At 48.6% G+C, this 22,970-nt stretch overlaps 1 protein-coding gene across 1 annotated transcript in view; it reads right to left on the minus strand.

Annotated features, from left to right (window-relative positions):
• Positions 1-22,970, minus strand: part of LOC132805549 (proline-rich protein 12-like) — a gene marked incomplete at its 3' end in the record, with an annotated part of 218,052 nt that overhangs the window by 91,505 nt on the left and 103,577 nt on the right. The window contains exons 15-16 of the mRNA XM_060820660.1: positions 22,060-22,293; positions 480-713 (exon numbers count right to left, since the gene is read on the minus strand). Of these exons, the coding sequence (XP_060676643.1) occupies positions 480-713; positions 22,060-22,293 (468 nt within the window). The remainder of the gene's footprint in view (positions 1-479; positions 714-22,059; positions 22,294-22,970) is intronic.

Consider the following 22,970-nt stretch of genomic DNA (forward strand, 5'->3'; position numbering starts at 1 on the left):
GGGATCCAGTGACTCTCAATGACACCCAGTGATACTCAATGGGACCCACTGATTCTCAAAGACACCCAGTGATACTCAATGGGACCCACTGATTCTCAATGACACCCAGTGACACTCAGTGGGATCCAGTGACACTCAATGACACCCAGTGACACTTAATGGGATCCAGTGACACTCAATGGCATCCAGTGCCACTCAATGGGATCCAGTGACCATCAATGACACCCAGTGACACTCAATGGGATCCAGTGACTCTCAATGGGATCGAGTGATTCTCAATGACACCCAGTGACACTCAATGGGATCCAGTGATTCTCAATGACACCCAGTGACACTCAATGGAATCCAGTGACACTCAATGACTCCCAGTGACACTCAATGGAATCCAGTGATTCTCAATGACACCCAGTGACACTCAATGGGACCCAGTAATTTTCAATGACACCCAGTGACACTAAATGGGTTCCAGTGACTCTCACCTCTTGGTAGTTAGCATCGCCCAGTGTGACCCCCAGACCCCCTTCCACTGCCCGGGGACGGGCAGTGTGTGTGGACGCTGGGTCAGAGGTCGGTGCCCCCGGTAATGAGGGTGATCCCGGTCGATCCTCTGGCCTGTTAGGAGGGAGAGGGGCAGCAGCTCCTCCTGCCATCTCCCGGATATTCACCTTCCGTCTCCGGATCTTGTCGATATCCTCGTAATGTTTATCAGGAAACTGGGAATATGAAGAAAGGGGAGAGCATTCACAGGAGGGCAAGGATGGCAGCTACACCCCCAGGGACACCCAGAGAGAGCCAGTGAGACCTAGTGACTTACAGTGAGACCCAGAGACTCCCCCAGTCACCCAGTGACTCCCAGAGACACACCCAGGCACCCCGAGACTCCCAATGAGCCCCAGTGAGACCCACAGACACCCACAGTGGTGCAGTGTGACCCAGAGAAACTGTGTGACACCCAATGAGACCAGAGATACTGAATGAGTCCCTGTTGCACCCAGTGACTCCCAGCGACACTCACATATCACCCAATGACTCCCAGTTATAACCAGTGACACCCAGCCAGACACTCCCAGTGACACTGAATGACATCAATTGTCTCCCAATGACACCCACTCCCGGTGACACACAGTGGGGCCCATTAACATCTAGTGACTCGTAATGACATCCAATGGCACCCAGGGACACCTGACGACTCTCAATGACACCCACTGAATCTCAATGACACCCAACTACACCCAGTGTCACTGAGTGACACCTAAGGACATCCTGCATCACCTAGAGTCAGCCAGAGACCCTCAGTGACTCTATCGCAACAACATCCGAAACCAATGGGTGAGACTTGGGACACACAACTGACACCCAGTGACACTCAATGGGATCCAGTGATTCTCAATGACACCCAGTGACACTCAACGGGATCCAGTGATTCTCAATGACACCCAGTGACACTCAACGGGATCCAGTGACTCTCAATGGGACCCACTGATTCTCAAAGACACCCAGTGACACTCAATGGGATCCAGTGATTCTCAATGACACCCAGTGACACTCAACGGGATCCAGTGATTCTCAATGACACCCAGTGACACTCAACGGGATCCAGTGACTCTCAATGACACCCAGTGATACTCAATGGGATCCAGTGATTCTCAATTACACCCAGTGACACTCAATGGGATCCAGTGACTCTCAATGACACCCCCTGACATTCAATGACACCCAGTAACACCCAATGGGACCCAGTGATTCTCAATGGCACCCAGTGACTGTCAATGGGACCCAGTGACACTCAATGCGATCCAGAGATTCTCAACGACATCCAGTGACATTCAGTGGTATCCAGTGATTCTCAATGACACCCAGTGGCACTCAATGGAATCCAGTGATTCTCAATGACACCCAGTGACACTCAGTGGGACCCAGTGATTCCCAATGACTCCCTGTGACACTCAACATGATCCCGTGACTCTCAATGACACCCAGTGACACTCAATGAGATCCAGAGACACTCAATGACACCCAGTGACACTCAATGGGATCCCGTGACACTCAATGACACCCAGTGACACCCAATGGGATCTAGTGACACTCAATGACACCCAGTGACACTCAATGGGATCCCTTGACACTCAATGACACCCAGTGACACCCAATGGGACCCAGTGATTCACAATAACACCCAGTGACACTCCATGGGACCCAGTGACTCTCAATGGGATCGAGTGATTCTCAATGACACCCAGTGACACTCAACAGGATCCAGTGTCACTCAATTACACCCTGCGAAACTCAATGGGATCCAGTGATTCTCAATGACACCCAATGTCACACTCAATAGTATCCAGTGATTCTCAATGACACCCAGTGAACCACAGTGGGATCCAGAGATTCTCAATGACACCCAGTGACACTCAGTGGGACCCAGTGATTCTCAATGACACCCAGTGACACTCAATGGGATCCAGAGACACTCAATGACACCCAGTGACACCCAATGGGACCCAGTGATTCTCAATGACACCCAGTCGCACTCCATGGGACCCACTGACACTCAGTTACACACAGTGACGCTCAGTAACACCCAGTGACACTCAATGGGATCCAGTGATTCTCAATGACACCCAGTGACACTCAATGGAATCCAGTGACACTCAATGACACCCAGTGACACTCAATGACACCCAGTGAAACTCAATATAATCCAGTGATTCTCAATCACACCCAGTGACACTCAATGGGATCCAGTGATTCTCAATGACACCCCCTGACATTCAATGACACCCAGTGACACTCAATGGGATCCAGGGAATTTCTATGACACCCACTGACACTCAATGGGATCCAGTGACTCTCAATGACACCCAGTGACACTCAATGGGACCCACTGATTCTCAATGACACCCTGTGACACTCTATGGGATCCAGTGATTCTCAATGGGATCGTGTGATTCTCAATGACACCCAGTGACACTCAATGGGATCCACTGATTTTCTAAGACACCCAGTGACACTCAGTAGTATCCAGTGATTCTCAATGACAACCAGTGACACTCAATGGGATGCAGTGATTCTCAATAACACACAGTGATACTCAATTGGACCCAACAATTCTCAATGACACCCAGTGTCACTCAGTAGGATCCAGTGATTCTCAATGACACCCAGTGACACTCAATGGGATATGATGACACTCAATGACACCCAGTGACACTCAATGGGACCCAACAATTCTCAATGACACCCAGTGACGCTCAATGGGATCCAGTGACACTCAATGACACCCAGTGACAATCAGTAGGATCCAGTGATTCTCAATGACACCCAGTGACACTTCATGGGACCCAGTGATTCTCAATGACACCCAGTGACACTCAATGGGACCGAGTGAGTCTCAATGACACCCAGTGTCACTCAGTAGGATTCAGTGATTCTCAATGACACCCAGTGACACTCAATGGAATAAGGTGGCACTCAATAACACACAGTGACACTCAATGGGAGCCAACAATTCTCAATGACACCCAGTGTCACTCAGTAGGATCCAGTGATTCTCAATGACACCCAGTGACACTCAGTAGAATCCAGTGATTCTCAATGACAACCAGTGACACTCAATGGGATCCAGTGACACTCAATGACACCCAGTGACACTCAATGGGATCCAGTGATTCTGAATAACACCCAGTGACATTCAGTGCTATCCAGTGATTCCCAATGACACCCAGTGACACTCAATGTGATCTAGTGATTCCCAATGACACCCAGTGACACTCAATGGGATAAGGTGACACTCAATGACACCCAGTGACACTCAATGGGATAAGGTGACACTCAATGACACCCAGTGACACTCAGTAGGACCCAGTGATTCTCAATGACACCCAGTGACACTCAATGGGACCGAGTGAGTCTCAATGACACTCAGTGACACTCCATGGGACCCAGTGATTCTCAGTGACATCCAGTGACATTCAGTGGTATCCAGTGATTCCCAATGACGCCTAGTGACACTCAATGGGATCTAGTGATTCCCAATGACACTCAGTGACACTCAATGGGACCCAATGATTCTCAATGACACCCAGTGACACTCCGTGGGACACGGTGATTCTCAATGACGCCCAGTGATACTCAGTAGGATCCAGTGATTCTCAATGACACCCAGTGACACTCAACGGGATCCAGTGATTCTCAATGACACCCAGTGACACTCAACGGGATCCAGTGACTCTCAATGGGACCCACTGATTCTCAAAGACACCCAGTGACACTCAATGGGATCCAGTGATTCTCAATGACACCCAGTGACACTCAACGGGATCCAGTGATTCTCAATGACACCCAGTGACACTCAACGGGATCCAGTGACTCTCAATGACACCCAGTGATACTCAATGGGATCCAGTGATTCTCAATTACACCCAGTGACACTCAATGGGATCCAGTGACTCTCAATGACACCCCCTGACATTCAATGACACCCAGTAACACCCAATGGGACCCAGTGATTCTCAATGGCACCCAGTGACTGTCAATGGGACCCAGTGACACTCAATGCGATCCAGAGATTCTCAACGACATCCAGTGACATTCAGTGGTATCCAGTGATTCTCAATGACACCCAGTGGCACTCAATGGAATCCAGTGATTCTCAATGACACCCAGTGACACTCAGTGGGACCCAGTGATTCCCAATGACTCCCTGTGACACTCAACATGATCCCGTGACTCTCAATGACACCCAGTGACACTCAATGAGATCCAGAGACACTCAATGACACCCAGTGACACTCAATGGGATCCCGTGACACTCAATGACACCCAGTGACACCCAATGGGATCTAGTGACACTCAATGACACCCAGTGACACTCAATGGGATCCCTTGACACTCAATGACACCCAGTGACACCCAATGGGACCCAGTGATTCACAATAACACCCAGTGACACTCCATGGGACCCAGTGACTCTCAATGGGATCGAGTGATTCTCAATGACACCCAGTGACACTCAACAGGATCCAGTGTCACTCAATTACACCCTGCGAAACTCAATGGGATCCAGTGATTCTCAATGACACCCAATGTCACACTCAATAGTATCCAGTGATTCTCAATGACACCCAGTGAACCACAGTGGGATCCAGAGATTCTCAATGACACCCAGTGACACTCAGTGGGACCCAGTGATTCTCAATGACACCCAGTGACACTCAATGGGATCCAGAGACACTCAATGACACCCAGTGACACCCAATGGGACCCAGTGATTCTCAATGACACCCAGTCGCACTCCATGGGACCCACTGACACTCAGTTACACACAGTGACGCTCAGTAACACCCAGTGACACTCAATGGGATCCAGTGATTCTCAATGACACCCAGTGACACTCAATGGAATCCAGTGACACTCAATGACACCCAGTGACACTCAATGACACCCAGTGAAACTCAATATAATCCAGTGATTCTCAATCACACCCAGTGACACTCAATGGGATCCAGTGATTCTCAATGACACCCCCTGACATTCAATGACACCCAGTGACACTCAATGGGATCCAGGGAATTTCTATGACACCCACTGACACTCAATGGGATCCAGTGACTCTCAATGACACCCAGTGACACTCAATGGGACCCACTGATTCTCAATGACACCCTGTGACACTCTATGGGATCCAGTGATTCTCAATGGGATCGTGTGATTCTCAATGACACCCAGTGACACTCAATGGGATCCACTGATTTTCTAAGACACCCAGTGACACTCAGTAGTATCCAGTGATTCTCAATGACAACCAGTGACACTCAATGGGATGCAGTGATTCTCAATAACACACAGTGATACTCAATTGGACCCAACAATTCTCAATGACACCCAGTGTCACTCAGTAGGATCCAGTGATTCTCAATGACACCCAGTGACACTCAATGGGATATGATGACACTCAATGACACCCAGTGACACTCAATGGGACCCAACAATTCTCAATGACACCCAGTGACGCTCAATGGGATCCAGTGACACTCAATGACACCCAGTGACAATCAGTAGGATCCAGTGATTCTCAATGACACCCAGTGACACTTCATGGGACCCAGTGATTCTCAATGACACCCAGTGACACTCAATGGGACCGAGTGAGTCTCAATGACACCCAGTGTCACTCAGTAGGATTCAGTGATTCTCAATGACACCCAGTGACACTCAATGGAATAAGGTGGCACTCAATAACACACAGTGACACTCAATGGGAGCCAACAATTCTCAATGACACCCAGTGTCACTCAGTAGGATCCAGTGATTCTCAATGACACCCAGTGACACTCAGTAGAATCCAGTGATTCTCAATGACAACCAGTGACACTCAATGGGATCCAGTGACACTCAATGACACCCAGTGACACTCAATGGGATCCAGTGATTCTGAATAACACCCAGTGACATTCAGTGCTATCCAGTGATTCCCAATGACACCCAGTGACACTCAATGTGATCTAGTGATTCCCAATGACACCCAGTGACACTCAATGGGATAAGGTGACACTCAATGACACCCAGTGACACTCAATGGGATAAGGTGACACTCAATGACACCCAGTGACACTCAGTAGGACCCAGTGATTCTCAATGACACCCAGTGACACTCAATGGGACCGAGTGAGTCTCAATGACACTCAGTGACACTCCATGGGACCCAGTGATTCTCAGTGACATCCAGTGACATTCAGTGGTATCCAGTGATTCCCAATGACGCCTAGTGACACTCAATGGGATCTAGTGATTCCCAATGACACTCAGTGACACTCAATGGGACCCAATGATTCTCAATGACACCCAGTGACACTCCGTGGGACACGGTGATTCTCAATGACGCCCAGTGATACTCAGTAGGATCCAGTGATTCTCAATGACAACCAGTGACACTCAATGGGATCCAGTGATTCTCAATAACACACAGTGACACTCAATGGGGCCCAACAATTCTCAATGACACCCAGTGTCACTCAGAAGGATTCAGTGATTCTCAATGACACCCAGTGACACTCAATGTAATAAGGTGACACTCAATGACACCCAGTGACACTCAATGGGACCCAACAATTCTCAATGACACCCAGTGACACTCAATGGAATCCAGTGACACTCAATGGAATCCAGTGACACTCAATGACACCCAGTGACACTCAATGACACCCAGTGACACTCAATATAATCCAGTGATTCTCAATCACACCCAGTGACACTCAATGGAATCCAGTGACACTCAATGACACCCAGTGACACTCAATGGAATCCAGTGATTCTCAATGACACCCAGTGACACTCAATAGGATCCAGTGTCTCTAATTGGGATCGAGTGATTCTCAATGACACCCAGTGACACTCAATGGGATCCAGGGAATTTCAATGACACCCAGTGACACTCGATGGGACCCAGTGATTCTCAATGATAGCCCGTGACACTCAATGGAACCCAGTGATTCTCAATGACACCCAGTGACATTCAGTGGTATCCAGTGATTCCCAATGCCACCCAGTGGAACCCAGTGATTCTCAATGACACCCAGTGACACTCAATAGGAACCAGTGATTCTCAATGACACCCAGTGTACCACACTGGGATCCAGAGATTCTCAATTACACCCAGTGACACTGAGTGGGAACCAGTGATTCTCAATGACACCCAGTGACACTCAATGGGATCCAGAGACACTCAAAGACACCCATTGACACTCAATGGGATCCCTTGACACTCAATGACACCCAGTGACACCCAATGGGACCCAGTGATTCTCAATGGCACCCAGTGACACTCCATGGGACACAGTGATTCTCAATGACACTCAGTGACACACAGTAGGATCCAGTGATTCTCAACGACAACTAGTGACACTCAATGGGATCCAGTGACACTCAATGACTCCCAGTGACACTCAATGGGATCCAGCGATTCTCAATAACACACAGTGACACTCAATGGGAGCCAACAATTCTCAATGACACCCAGTGTCACTCAGTAGGATCCAGTGATTCTCAATGACACCCAGTGACACTCAGTAGAATCCAGTGATTCTCAATGACAACCAGTGACACTCAATGGGATCCAGTGACACTCAATGACACCCAGTGACACTCAAAGGGATCCAGTGATTCTCAATAACACCCAGTGACATTCAGTGCTATCCAGTGATTCCCAATGACACCTAGTGACACTCAATGGGATCTAGTGATTCCCAATGACACCCAGTGACACTCAATGGGACCGAGTGAGTCTCAATGACACTCAGTGACACTCCATGGGACCACGTTATTGTCAGTGACACCCAGTGACATTCAGTGGTATCCAGTGATTCCCAATGACACCTAGTGACACTCAATAGGATCCAGTGACACTCAATGACACCCAGTGACACTCAATGGGATCCAGTGATTCTCAATGACATCCAGTGACATTCAGTGGGATCCAGTGATTCCCAATGACACCCAGTGACACTCAATATGATCCAGTGATTCTCTATGACTCCCAGTGACACTCAATGGGATCCAGTGACTCTCAATGGGATCGAGTGATTCTCAATGACACCCAGTGACACTCAATGACACCCAGTGACACTCAATGGGATCCAGTGATTCTCAATGATATCCAGTGACATTCAGTGGGATCCAGTGATTCCCAATGACACCCAGTGACACTCAATATGATCCAGTGATTCTCTATGACACCCAGTGACACTCAATGGGATCCAGTGACTCTCAATGGGATCGAGTGATTCTCAATGACACCCAATGTCACACTCAATAGTATCCAGTGATTCACAATGACACCCAGTGAACCACAGTGGGATCCAGAGATTCTCAATGACACCCAGTGACACTCAGTGGGACCCAGTGATTCTCGATGACACCCAGTGACACTCAATGGGATCCAGAGACACTCAATGACACCCATTGACATGCAATGTTATCCCGTGACACTCAATGACACCCAGTGACACCCAATGGGATCCCGTGACTCTCAATGACACCCAGTGACACTCAATGAGATCCAGAGACACTCAATGACACCCAGTGACACTCAATGGGATCCCTTGACACTCAATGACACCCAGTGACACCCAATGGGACCCAGTGATTCACAATAACACCCAGTGACACTCCATGGGACCCAGTGACTCTCAATGGGATCGAGTGATTCTCAATGACACCCAGTGACACTCAACAGGATCCAGTGTCACTCAATTACACCCTGCGAAACTCAATGGGATCCAGTGATTCTCAATGACACCCAGTGAACCACAGTGGGATCCAGAGATTCTCAATGACACCCAGTGACACTCAGTGGGACCCAGTGATTCTCAATGACACCCAGTGACACTCAATGGGATCCAGAGACACTCAATGACACCCAGTGACACCCAATGGGACCCAGTGATTCTCAATGACACCCAGTCGCACTCCATGGGACCCACTGACACTCAGTAACACCCAGTGACGCTCAGTAACACCCAGTGACACTCAATGGGATCCAGTGATTCTCAATGACACCCAGTGACACTCAATGGAATCCAGTGACACTCAATGACACCCAGTGACACTCAATGACACCCAGTGACACTCAATATAATCCAGTGATTCTCAATCACACCCAGTGACACTCAATGGGATCCAGTGATTCTCAATGACACCCCCTGACATTCAATGACACCCAGTGACACTCAATGGGATCCAGGGAATGTCTATGACACCCAGTGACACTCAATGGGATCCAGTGACTCTCAATGACACCCAGTGACACTCAATGGGACCCACTGATTCTCAATGACACCCTGTGACACTCTATGGGATCCAGTGATTCTCAATGGGATCGTGTGATTCTCAATGACACCCAGTGACACTCAATGGGATCCACTGATTTTCAAAGACACCCAGTGACACTCAGTAGTATCCAGTGATTCTCAATGACAACCAGTGACACTCAATGGGATGCAGTGATTCTCAATAACACACAGTGATACTCAATTGGACCCAACAATTCTCAATGACACCCAGTGTCACTCAGTAGGATCCAGTGATTCTCAATGACACCCAGTGACACTCAATGGGATATGATGACACTCAATGACACCCAGTGACACTCAATGGGACCCAACAATTCTCAATGACACCCAGTGACACCCAATGGGATCCCGTGACTCTCAATGACACCCAGTGACACTCAATGAGATCCAGAGACACTCAATGACACCCATTGACACTCAATGGGATCCCGTGACACTCAATGACACCCAGTGACACCCAATGGGATCTAGTGACACTCAATGACACCCAGTGACACTCAATGGGATCCCTTGACACTCAATGACACCCAGTGACACCCAATGGGACCCAGTGATTCACAATAACACCCAGTGACACCCAATGGGACCCAGTGACTCTCAATGGGATCGAGTGATTCTCAATGACACCCAGTGACACTCAACAGGATCCAGTGTCACTCAATTACACCCTGCGAAACTCAATGGGATCCAGTGATTCTCAATGACACCCAGTGAACCACAGTGGGATCCAGAGATTCTCAATGACACCCAGTGACACTCAGTGGGACCCAGTGATTCTCAATGACACCCAGTGACACTCAATGGGATCCAGAGACACTCAATGACACCCAGTGACACCCAATGGGACCCAGTGATTCTCAATGACACCCAGTCGCACTCCATGGGACCCACTGACACTCAGTAACACACAGTGACGCTCAGTAACACCCAGTGACACTCAATGGGATCCAGTGATTCTCAATGACACCCAGTGACACTCAATGGAATCCAGTGACACTCAATGACACCCAGTGACACTCAATGACACCCAGTGAAACTCAATATAATCCAGTGATTCTCAATCACACCCAGTGACACTCAATGGGATCCAGTGATTCTCAATGGCATTGAGTGATCCTCAATGACACCCAGTGACACTCAATGGGATCCAGGGAATTTCTATGACACCCAGTGACACTCAATGGGATCCAGTGACTCTCAATGACACCCAGTGACACTCAATGGGACCCACTGATTCTCAATGACACCCTGTGACACTCTATGGGATCCAGTGATTCTCAATGGGATCGTGTGATTCTCAATGACACCCAGTGACACTCAATGGGATCCACTGATTTTCTAAGACACCCAGTGACACTCAGTAGGATCCAGTGATTCTCAATGACAACCAGTGACACTCAATGGGATGCAGTGATTCTCAATAACACACAGTGATACTCAATTGGACCCAACAATTCTCAATGACACCCAGTGTCACTCAGTAGGATCCAGTGATTCTCAATGACACCCAGTGACACTCAATGGGATATGATGACACTCAATGACACCCAGTGACACTCAATGGGACCCAACAATTCTCAATGACACCCAGTGACGCTCAATGGGATCCAGTGACACTCAATGACACCCAGTGACAATCAGTAGGATCCAGTGATTCTCAATGACACCCAGTGACACTTCATGGGACCCAGTGATTCTCAATGACACCCAGTGACACTCAATGGGACCGAGTGAGTCTCAATGACACCCAGTGTCACTCAGTAGGATTCAGTGATTCTCAATGACACCCAGTGACACTCAATGGAATAAGGTGGCACTCAATAACACACAGTGACACTCAATGGGATCCAGTGATTCTCAATGACACCCAGTGACACTCAATGGGATCCAGTGACTCTCAATGACACCCAGTGACACTCAATGGAATCCAGTGACACTCAATGACACCCAGTGACACTCAATGACACCCAGTGACACTCAATATAATCCAGTGATTCTCAATCACACCCAGTGACACTCAATGGAATCCAGTGATACTCAATGACACCCAGTGACACTCAATGGGATCCAGTGTCTCTCAATGGGATTGAGTGATTCTCAATGACACCCAGTGACACTCAATGGGATCCAGGGAATTTCAATGACACCCAGTGACACTCGATGGGACCCAGTGATTCTCAATGACACCCAGTGACACTCAATGGGAGCCAGAGACACTCAATGACACCCAGTGACACCCAATGGGACCCAGTGATTCTCAATGACACCCAGTCGCACTCCATGGGACCCACTGACACTCAGTAACACACAGTGACGCTCAGTAACACCCAGTGACACTCAATGGGATCCAGTGACACTCAATGACACCCAGTGACACTCAATGACACCCAGTGAAACTCAATATAATCCAGTGATTCTCAATGACACCCAGTGACACTCAATGGAATCCAGTGACACTCAATGACACCCAGTGACACTCAATGACACCCAGTGAAACACAATATAATCCAGTGATTCTCAATCACACCCAGTGACACTCAATGGGATCCAGTGATTCTCAATGACACCCCCTGACATTCAATGACACCCAGTAACACCCAAAGGGACCCAGTGATTCTCAATGGCATTGAGTGATTCTCAATGACACCCAGTGACACTCAATGGGATCCAGGGAATTTCAATGACACCCAGTGACACTCAATGGGATCCAGTGATTCTCAATGACACCCAGTGACACTCAATGGGATCCAGTGACTCTCAATGACACCCAGTGACACTCAATGGAATCCAGTGACACTCAATGACACCCAGTGACACTCAATGACACCCAGTGACACTCAATATAATCCAGTGATTCTCAATCACACCCAGTGACACTCAATGGAATCCAGTGATACTCAATGACACCCAGTGACACTCAATGGGATCCAGTGTCTCTCAATGGGATTGAGTGATTCTCAATGACACCCAGTGACACACAATGGGATCCAGGGAATTTCAATGACACCCAGTGACACTCGGTGGGACCCAGTGATTCTCAATGACACCCAGTGACACTCAATGGGATCCAGAGACACTCAATGACACCCAGTGACACCCAATGGGACCCAGTGATTCTCAATGACACCCAGTCGCACTCCATGGGACCCACTGACACTCAGTAACACACAGTGACGCTCAGTAACACCCAGTGACACTCAATGGGATCCAGTGATTCTCAATGACACCCAGTGACACTCAATGGAATCCAGTGACACTCAATGACACCCAGTGACACTCAATGACACCCAGTGAAACTCAATATAATCCAGTGATTCTCAATCACACCCAGTGACACTCAATGGGATCCAGTGATTCTCAATGACACCCCCTGACATTCAATGACACCCAGTAACACCCAATGGGACCCAGTGATTCTCAATGGCATTGAGTGATTCTCAATGACACCCAGTGACACTCAATGGGATCCAGGGAATTTCTATGACACCCAGTGACACTCAATGGGATCCAGTGACTCTCAATGACACCCAGTGACACTCAATGGGACCCACTGATTCTCAATGACACCCTGTGACACTCTATGGGATCCAGTGATTCTCAATGGGATCGTGTGATTCTCAATGACACAAGTGACACTCAATGGGACCCAACAATTCTCAATGACACCCAGTGTCACTCAGAAGGATTCAGTGATTCTCAATGACACCCAGTGACACTCAATGTAATAAGGTGACACTCAATGACACCCAGTGACACTCAATGGGACCCAACAATTCTCAATGACACCCAGTGACACTCAATGGGATCCAGTGACACTCAATGACACCCAGTGACACTCAATGACACCCAGTGACACTCAATATAATCCAGTGATTCTCAATCACACCCAGTGACACTCAATGGAATCCAGTGACACTCAATGACACCCAGTGACACTCAATGGAATCCAGTGATTCTCAATGACACCCAGTGACACTCAATAGGATCCAGTGTCTCTCAATGGGATCGAGTGATTCTCAATGACACCCAGTGACACTCAATGGGATCCAGGGAATTTCAATGACACGCAGTGACACTCGATGGGACCCAGTGATTCTCAATGATAGCCCGTGACACTCAATGGAACCCAGTGATTCTCAATGACACCCAGTGACATTCAGTGGTATCCAGTGATTCCCAATGCCACCCAGCGGAACCCAGTGATTCTCAATGACACCCAGTGACACTCAATAGGAACCAGTGATTCTCAATGACACCCAGTGTACCACACTGGGATCCAGAGATTCTCAATTACACCCAGTGACACTGAGTGGGAACCAGTGATTCTCAATGACACCCAGTGACACTCAATGGGATCCAGAGACACTCAAAGACACCCATTGACACTCAATGGGATCCCTTGACACTCAATGACACCAAGTGACACCCAATGGGACCCAGTGATTCTCAATGACACCCAGTGACACTCCATGGGACACAGTGATTCTCAATGACACTCAGTGACACTCAGTAGGATCCAGTGATTCTCAACGACAACCAGTGACACTCCATGGGATCCAGTGACACTCAATGACTCCCAGTGACACTCAATGGGATCCAGCGATTCTCAATAACACACAGTGACACTCAATGGGAGCCAACAATTCTCAATGACACCCAGTGTCACTCAGTAGAATCCAGTGATTCTCAATGACAACCAGTGACACTCATTGGGATCCAGTGACACTCAATGACACCCAGTGACACTCAATGGGATCCAGTGATTCTGAATAACACCCAGTGACATTCAGTGCTATCCAGTGATTCCCAATGACACCCAGTGACACTCAATGGGATCTAGTGATTCCCAATGACACCCAGTGACACTCAATGGGATAAGGTGACACTCAATGACACCCAGTGACACTCAATGGGATAAGGTGACACTCAATGACACCCAGTGACATTCAGTGGTATCCAGTGATTCCCAATGACACCTAGTGACACTCAATGGGATCCAGTGATTCCCAATGACACCCAGTGACACTCAATAGGATCCAGTGACACTCAATGACACCCAGTGACACTCAATGGGATCCAGTGATTCTCAATGACATCCAGTGACACTCAATGGGATCCAGCGATTCTCAATAACACACAGTGACACTCAATGGGAGCCAACAATTCTCAATGACACCCAGTGTCACTCAGTAGGATCCAGTGATTCTCAATGACACCCAGTGACACTCAGTAGAATCCAGTGATTCTCAATGACAACCAGTGACACTCAATGGGATCCAGTGACACTCAATGACACCCAGTGACACTCAAAGTGATCCAGTGATTCTCAAGAAAACCCAGTGACATTCAGTGCTATCCAGTGATTCCCAATGACACCTAGTGACACTCAATGGGATCTAGTGATTCCCAATGACACCCAGTGACACTCAATGGGACCGAGTGAGTCTCAATGACACTCAGTGACACTCCATGGGACCAAGTGATTGTCAGTGACACCCAGTGACATTCAGTGGTATCCAGTGATTCCCAATGACACCTAGTGACACTCAATGGGATCTAGTGATTCCCAATGACACCCAGTGACACTCAATAGGATCCAGTGACACTCAATGACACCCAGTGACACTCAATGGGATCCAGTGATTCTCAATGACATCCAGTGACATTCAGTGGGATCCAGTGATTCCCAATGACACCCAGTGACACTCAATATGATCCAGTGATTCTCTATGACACCCAGTGACACTCAATGGGATCCAGTGATTCTCAATGACATCCAGTGACATTCAGTGGGATCCAGTGATTCCCAATGACACCCAGTGACACTCAATATGATCCAGTGATTCTCTATGACACCCAGTGACACTCAATGGGATCCAGTGACTCTCAATGGGATCGAGTGATTCTCAATGACACCCAATGTCACACTCAATAGTATCCAGTGATTCACAATGACACCCAGTGAACCACAGTGGGATCCAGAGATTCTCAATGACACCCAGTGACACTCAGTGGGACCCAGTGATTCTCGATGACACCCAGTGACACTCAATGGGATCCAGAGACACTCAATGACACCCATTGACATGCAATGTTATCCCGTGACACTCAATGACACCCAGTGACACCCAATGGGATCCCGTGACTCTCAATGACACCCAGTGACACTCAATGAGATCCAGAGACACTCAATGACACCCATTGACACTCAATGGGATCCCGTGACACTCAATGACACCCAGTGACACCCAATGGGATCTAGTGACACTCAATGACACCCAGTGACACTCAATGGGATCCCTTGACACTCAATGACACCCAGTGACACCCAATGGGACCCAGTGATTCACAATAACACCCAGTGACACTCCATGGGATCGAGTGATTCTCAATGACACCCAGTGACACTCAACAGGATCCAGTGTCACTCAATTACACCCTGCGAAACTCAATGGGATCCAGTGATTCTCAATGACACCCAGTGAACCACAGTGGGATCCAGAGATTCTCAATGACACCCAGTGACACTCAGTGGGACCCAGTGATTCTCAATGACACCCAGTGACACTCAATGGGATCCAGAGACACTCAATGACACCCAGTGACACCCAATGGGACCCAGTGATTCTCAATGACACCCAGTCGCACTCCATGGGACCCACTGACACTCAGTAACACCCAGTGACGCTCAGTAACACCCAGTGACACTCAATGGGATCCAGTGATTCTCAATGACACCCAGTGACACTCAATGGAATCCAGTGACACTCAATGGGATCCAGGGAATGTCTATGACACCCAGTGACACTCAATGGGATCCAGTGACTCTCAATCACACCCAGTGACACTCAATGGGATCCAGTGATTCTCAATGACACCCCCTGACATTCAATGACACCCAGTGACACTCAATGGGATCCAGGGAATTTCTATGACACCCACTGACACTCAATGGGATCCAGTGACTCTCAATGACACCCAGTGACACTCAATGGGACCCACTGATTCTCAATGACACCCTGTGACACTCTATGGGATCCAGTGATTCTCAATGGGATCGTGTGATTCTCAATGACACCCAGTGACACTCAATGGGATCCACTGATTTTCTAAGACACCCAGTGACACTCAGTAGTATCCAGTGATTCTCAATGACAACCAGTGACACTCAATGGGATGCAGTGATTCTCAATAACACACAGTGACACTCAATTGGACCCAACAATTCTCAATGACACCCAGTGTCACTCAGTAGGATCCAGTGATTCTCAATGACACCCAGTGACACTCAATGGGATATGATGACACTCAATGACACCCAGTGACACTCAATGGGACCCAACAATTCTCAATGACACCCAGTGACGCTCAATGGGATCCAGTGACACTCAATGACACCCAGTGACACTCAGTAGGATCCAGTGATTCTCAATGACACCCAGTGACACTCCATGGGACCCAGTGATTCTCAATGACACCCAGTGACACTCAATGGGACCGAGTGAGTCTCAATGACACCCAGTGTCACTCAGTAGGATTCAGTGATTCTCAATGACACCCAGTGACACTCAATGGAATAAGGTGGCACTCAATAACACACAGTGACACTCAATGGGATCCAGTGATTCTCAATGACACCCAGTGACACTCAATGGGATCCAGTGACTCTCAATGACACCCAGTGACACTCAATGGAATCCAGTGACACTCAATGACACCCAGTGACACTCAATGACACCCAGTGACACTCAATATAATCCAGTGATTCTCAATCACACCCCGTGACACTCAATGGAATCCAGTGACACTCAATGACACCCAGTGACACTCAATGGGATCCAGTGTCTCTCAATGGGATCGAGTGATTCTCAATGACACCCAGTGACACTCAATGGGATCCAGGGAATTTCAATGACACCCAGTGACACTCGATGGGACCCAGTGATTCTCAATGATAGCCCGTGACACTCAATGGAACCCAGTGATTCTCAATGACACCCAGTGACATTCAGTGGTATCCCGTGATTCCCAATGCCACCCAGCGGAACCCAGTGATTCTCAATGACACCCAGTGACACTCAATAGGAACCAGTGATTCTCAATGACACCCAGTGTACCACAGTGGGATCCAGAGATTCTCAATTACACCCACTGACACTCAAAGGAATAAGGTGACACTCAATGACACCCAGTGAGACCCAACAATTCTCAATGACACCCAGTAACACTCAATGGAATCCAGTGACACTCAATGACACCCAGTGACACTCAATGACACCCAGTGACACTCAATATAATCCAGTGATTCTCAATCACACCCAGTGACACTCAATGGAATCCAGTGACACTCAATGACACCCAGTGACACTCAATGGAATCCAGTGATGCTCAATAACACCCCCTGACATTCAATGACACCCAGTAACACCCAATGGGACCCAGTGATTCTCAAATGCACCCAGTGACTGTCAATGGGACCCAGTGACACTCAATGGGATCCAGTGATTATCAATGACATCCAGTGACATTCAGTGGTATCCAGTGATTCCCAGTGACACCCAGTGGCACTCAATGAAATCCAGTGATTCTCAATGACACCCAGCGACACTCAGTGGGACACAGTGATTCCCAATGACACCCTGTGACACTCAATATGATCCACTGATTCTCAATGACACCCAGTGACACTCAATGGGATCCAGTGCTTCTCAATGACACCCAGTGACACTCAATGGGATCCAGTGACTCTCAATGGGATCGAGTGATTCTCAATAACACCCAGTGACACTCAATAGGATCCAGTGATTCTCAATGACACCCAGTGAACCACAGTGGAATCCAGAGATTCTCAATGACACCCAGTGACACTCAATAGGATCCAGTGTCACTCAATGACACCCTGCGACACTCAATGGGATCCAGTGATTCTCAATGACACCCAGTGAACGACAGTGGGATCCAGTGATTCTCAATGACACCCAGTGACACTCAGTGGGACCCAGTGATTCTCAATGACACCCAGTGACACTCAATGGGATCCAGAGACACTCAATGACACCCAGTGACACCCAATGGGACCCAGTGATTCTCAATGACACCCAGTTGCACTCCATGGGACCCAGTGACACTCAGTAACACACAGTGACGCTCAGTAACACCCAGTGACACTCAATGGGATCCAGTGATTCTCAATGACACCCAGTGACACTCAATGGAATCCAGTGACACTCAATGACACCCAGTGACACTCAATGACACCCAGTGAAACTCAATATAATCCAGTGATTCTCAATCACACCCAGTGACACTCAATGGGATCCAGTGATTCTCAATGACACCCCCTGACATTCAATGACACCCAGTAACACCCAATGACACCCAGTGATTCTCAATGGCATTGAGTGATTCTCAATGACACCCAGTGACACTCAATGGGATCCAGGGAATTTCTATGACACCCAGTGACACTCAATGGGACCCACTGATTCTCAATGACACCCTGTGACACTCTATGGGATCCAGTGATTCTCAATGACACCCTGTGACACTCTATGGGATCCAGTGATTCTCAATGGGATCGTGTGATTCTCAATGACACCCAGTGACACTCAATGGGATCCACTGATTTTCTAAGACACCCAGTGACACTCAGTAGGATCCAGTGATTCTCAATGACAACCAGTGACACTCAATGGGATGCAGTGATTCTCAATAACACACAGTGACACTCAATTGGACCCAACAATTCTCAATGACACCCAGTGTCACTCAGTAGGATCCAGTGATTCTCAATGACACCCAGTGACACTCAATGGGATATGATGACACTCAATGACACCCAGTGACACTCAATGGGACCCAACAATTCTCAATGACACCCAGTGACGCTCAATGGGATCCAGTGACACTCAATGACACCCAGTGACACTCAGTAGGATCCAGTGATTCTCAATGACACCCAATGACACTCCATGGGACCCAGTGATTCTCAATGACACCCAGTGACACTCAATGGGACCGAGTGAGTCTCAATGACACCCAGTGACACTCCATGGGACCCAGTGATTCTCAGTGACACCCAGTGACATTCAGTGGTATCCAGTGATTCCCAATGACACCCAGTGACACTCAATGGGATCCAGTGATTCCCAATGACTCCCAGTGACACTCAACGGGACCCAGTGATTCTCAATGATACCCAGTGACACTCAATAGGATCCAGTGACACTCAATGACGCCCACTGACACTCAATGACACCCAGTGACACTCAATGGGATCCAGTGATTCTCAATGACACCCAGTGACACTCAGATGGGATCCAGTGATTCTCAATGACACCCAGTGACACTCAATGTGATCCAGAGACTCTCAATGACACCCATTGACACTCAATGGGATCCCGTGACACTCAATGACACCCTGTGACACCCAATGGGATCCAGTGACACTCAATGACACCCTGTGACACTCAATGGTATCCCTTGAAACTCAATGACACCCAGTGACACCCAATGGGACCCAGTGATTCTCAATGACACCCAGTCACACTCAGTAGGATCCAGTGATTCTCAATGACAATCAATGACACCCAGTGGCACTCAATGGGATCCAGTGATTCTCAATAACACACAGTGACACTCAATGGGACCCAACAATTCTCAATGACACCCAGTGTCACTCAGTAGGATCCAGTGATTCTCAATGACACCCAGTGACACTCAATGGGATAAGGTGACACTCAATGACACCCAGTGACACTCAATGGGACCCAACAATTCTCAATGACACCCAGTGACGCTCAATGGGATCCAGTGATTCTCAATGACACCCAGTGACACTCAGTGGGATCCAGCGACCACCAATAACACCCAGTGACACTCAATGGGATCCAGTGACACTCAATGGGATCCAGTGTGACTCAATGGGATCCAGTGATTCTCAAGGACACCCAGTGACACTCAACGGGACCCAGTGATTCTCAATGATACCCAGTGACACTCAATAGGATCCAGTGACACTCAATGGGATCCAGTGACACTCAATGACACCCAGTGACACTCAATGGGATCCAGTGATTCTGAATAACACCCAGTGACATTCAGTGGTATCCAGTGATTCCCAATGACACCCAGTGACACTCAATGGGATCCAGTGATTCCCAATGACTCCCAGTGACACTCAACGGGACCCAGTGATTCTCAATGATACCCAGTGACACTCAATAGGATCCAGTGACACTCAATGACGCCCACTGACACTCAATGACACCCAGTGACACTCAATGGGATCCAGTGATTCTCAATGACACCCAGTGACACTCAGATGGGATCCAGTGATTCTCAATGACACCCAGTGACACTCAATGTGATCCAGAGACTCTCAATGACACCCATTGACACTCAATGGGATCCCGTGACACTCAATGACACCCTGTGACACCCAATGGGATCCAGTGACACTCAATGACACCCTGTGACACTCAATGGTATCCCTTGAAACTCAATGACACCCAGTGACACCCAATGGGACCCAGTGATTCTCAATGACACCCAGTCACACTCAGTAGGATCCAGTGATTCTCAATGACAATCAATGACACCCAGTGGCACTCAATGGGATCCAGTGATTCTCAATAACACACAGTGACACTCAATGGGACCCAACAATTCTCAATGACACCCAGTGTCACTCAGTAGGATCCAGTGATTCTCAATGACACCCAGTGACACTCAATGGGATAAGGTGACACTCAATGACACCCAGTGACACTCAATGGGACCCAACAATTCTCAATGACACCCAGTGACGCTCAATGGGATCCAGTGATTCTCAATGACACCCAGTGACACTCAGTGGGATCCAGCGACCACCAATAACACCCAGTGACACTCAATGGGATCCAGTGACACTCAATGGGATCCAGTGTCACTCAATGGGATCCAGTGATTCTCAAGGACACCCAGTGACACTGAATAGGATCCAGTGTCACTCAATGAAATCCTGTGACGCTCAATGGGATCCAGTGACACTCAAGTGGATCCAGTGATTCCCAATGGCAGCCTGAGACACTCAATAGGATCCAGTGATTCTCAATGATACCCAGTGACACTCAATGGGACCCAGTGATTCTCAATGACACCCAGTGACAATCCATGGGATACAGTGATTTTCAATGACACCCAGTGACACTAAATGGGTTCCAGTGACTCTCACCTCTTGGTAGTTGGCATCGCCCAGCGTGACCCCCAGACCCCCTTCCACTGCCCAGGGCCGGGCAGTGTGTGTGGACGCAGGGTCAGAGGTCGGTGCCCCCGGTAATGAGGGTGATCCCGGTCGATCCTCCGTCCTGTTGGGAGGGAGAGGGGCAGCAGCTCCTCCTGCCATCTCCCGGATATTCAATTTCCATCTCCGGATCTTGTCGATATCCTCATAATGTTTATCAGGAAACTGGGAATACAAAGAAAGGGGAGAGCATTCACAGGAGGGCAAGGATGGCAGCTATACCCCCAGGGACACCCAGAGAGAGCCAGTGAGACCTAGTGACTTACAGTGCGACCCAGAGACTCCCCCAGGCACCCAGTGACTCCCAATGAGCCCCAGTGAGACCCACAGAGACCCACAGTGGTGCAGTGTGACCCAGAGAAACTGTGTGACACCCAATGAGACCAGAGATAATGAATGAGTCCCAGTTGCACCCAGTGACTCCCAGCGACACTCACATATCACCTAATGACTCCCAGTTATAACCAGTGACACCCAGACACTCCCAGTGACACTGAGTGGCATCAATTGTCTCCCAATGACACCCAATGTCTCTCGGTGATACCCAATGGGGCCCATTAACATCAAGTGACTCATAATGACATCCAATGGCACCCAGGGACACCTGACTCTCAATGACACCCCGTGACTCTCAGCAACACTCACATATCGCCCAATGACTCACAGTTATAACCAGTGACACCCAGACACTCCCAGTGACACAGAATGACATCAATTGTCTCCCAATGACACCCGGTGACACACAATGGGGCCCATTAACATCTAGTGACTCATAATGACATCCAATGGCACCCAGGGACACCTGACGACTCTCAATGACACCCAGTCAACCTCAATGACAC

This window comes from Hemiscyllium ocellatum, chromosome 50 (assembly GCF_020745735.1).
Source record: "Hemiscyllium ocellatum isolate sHemOce1 chromosome 50, sHemOce1.pat.X.cur, whole genome shotgun sequence".
NCBI lineage: Eukaryota > Metazoa > Chordata > Chondrichthyes > Orectolobiformes > Hemiscylliidae > Hemiscyllium > Hemiscyllium ocellatum.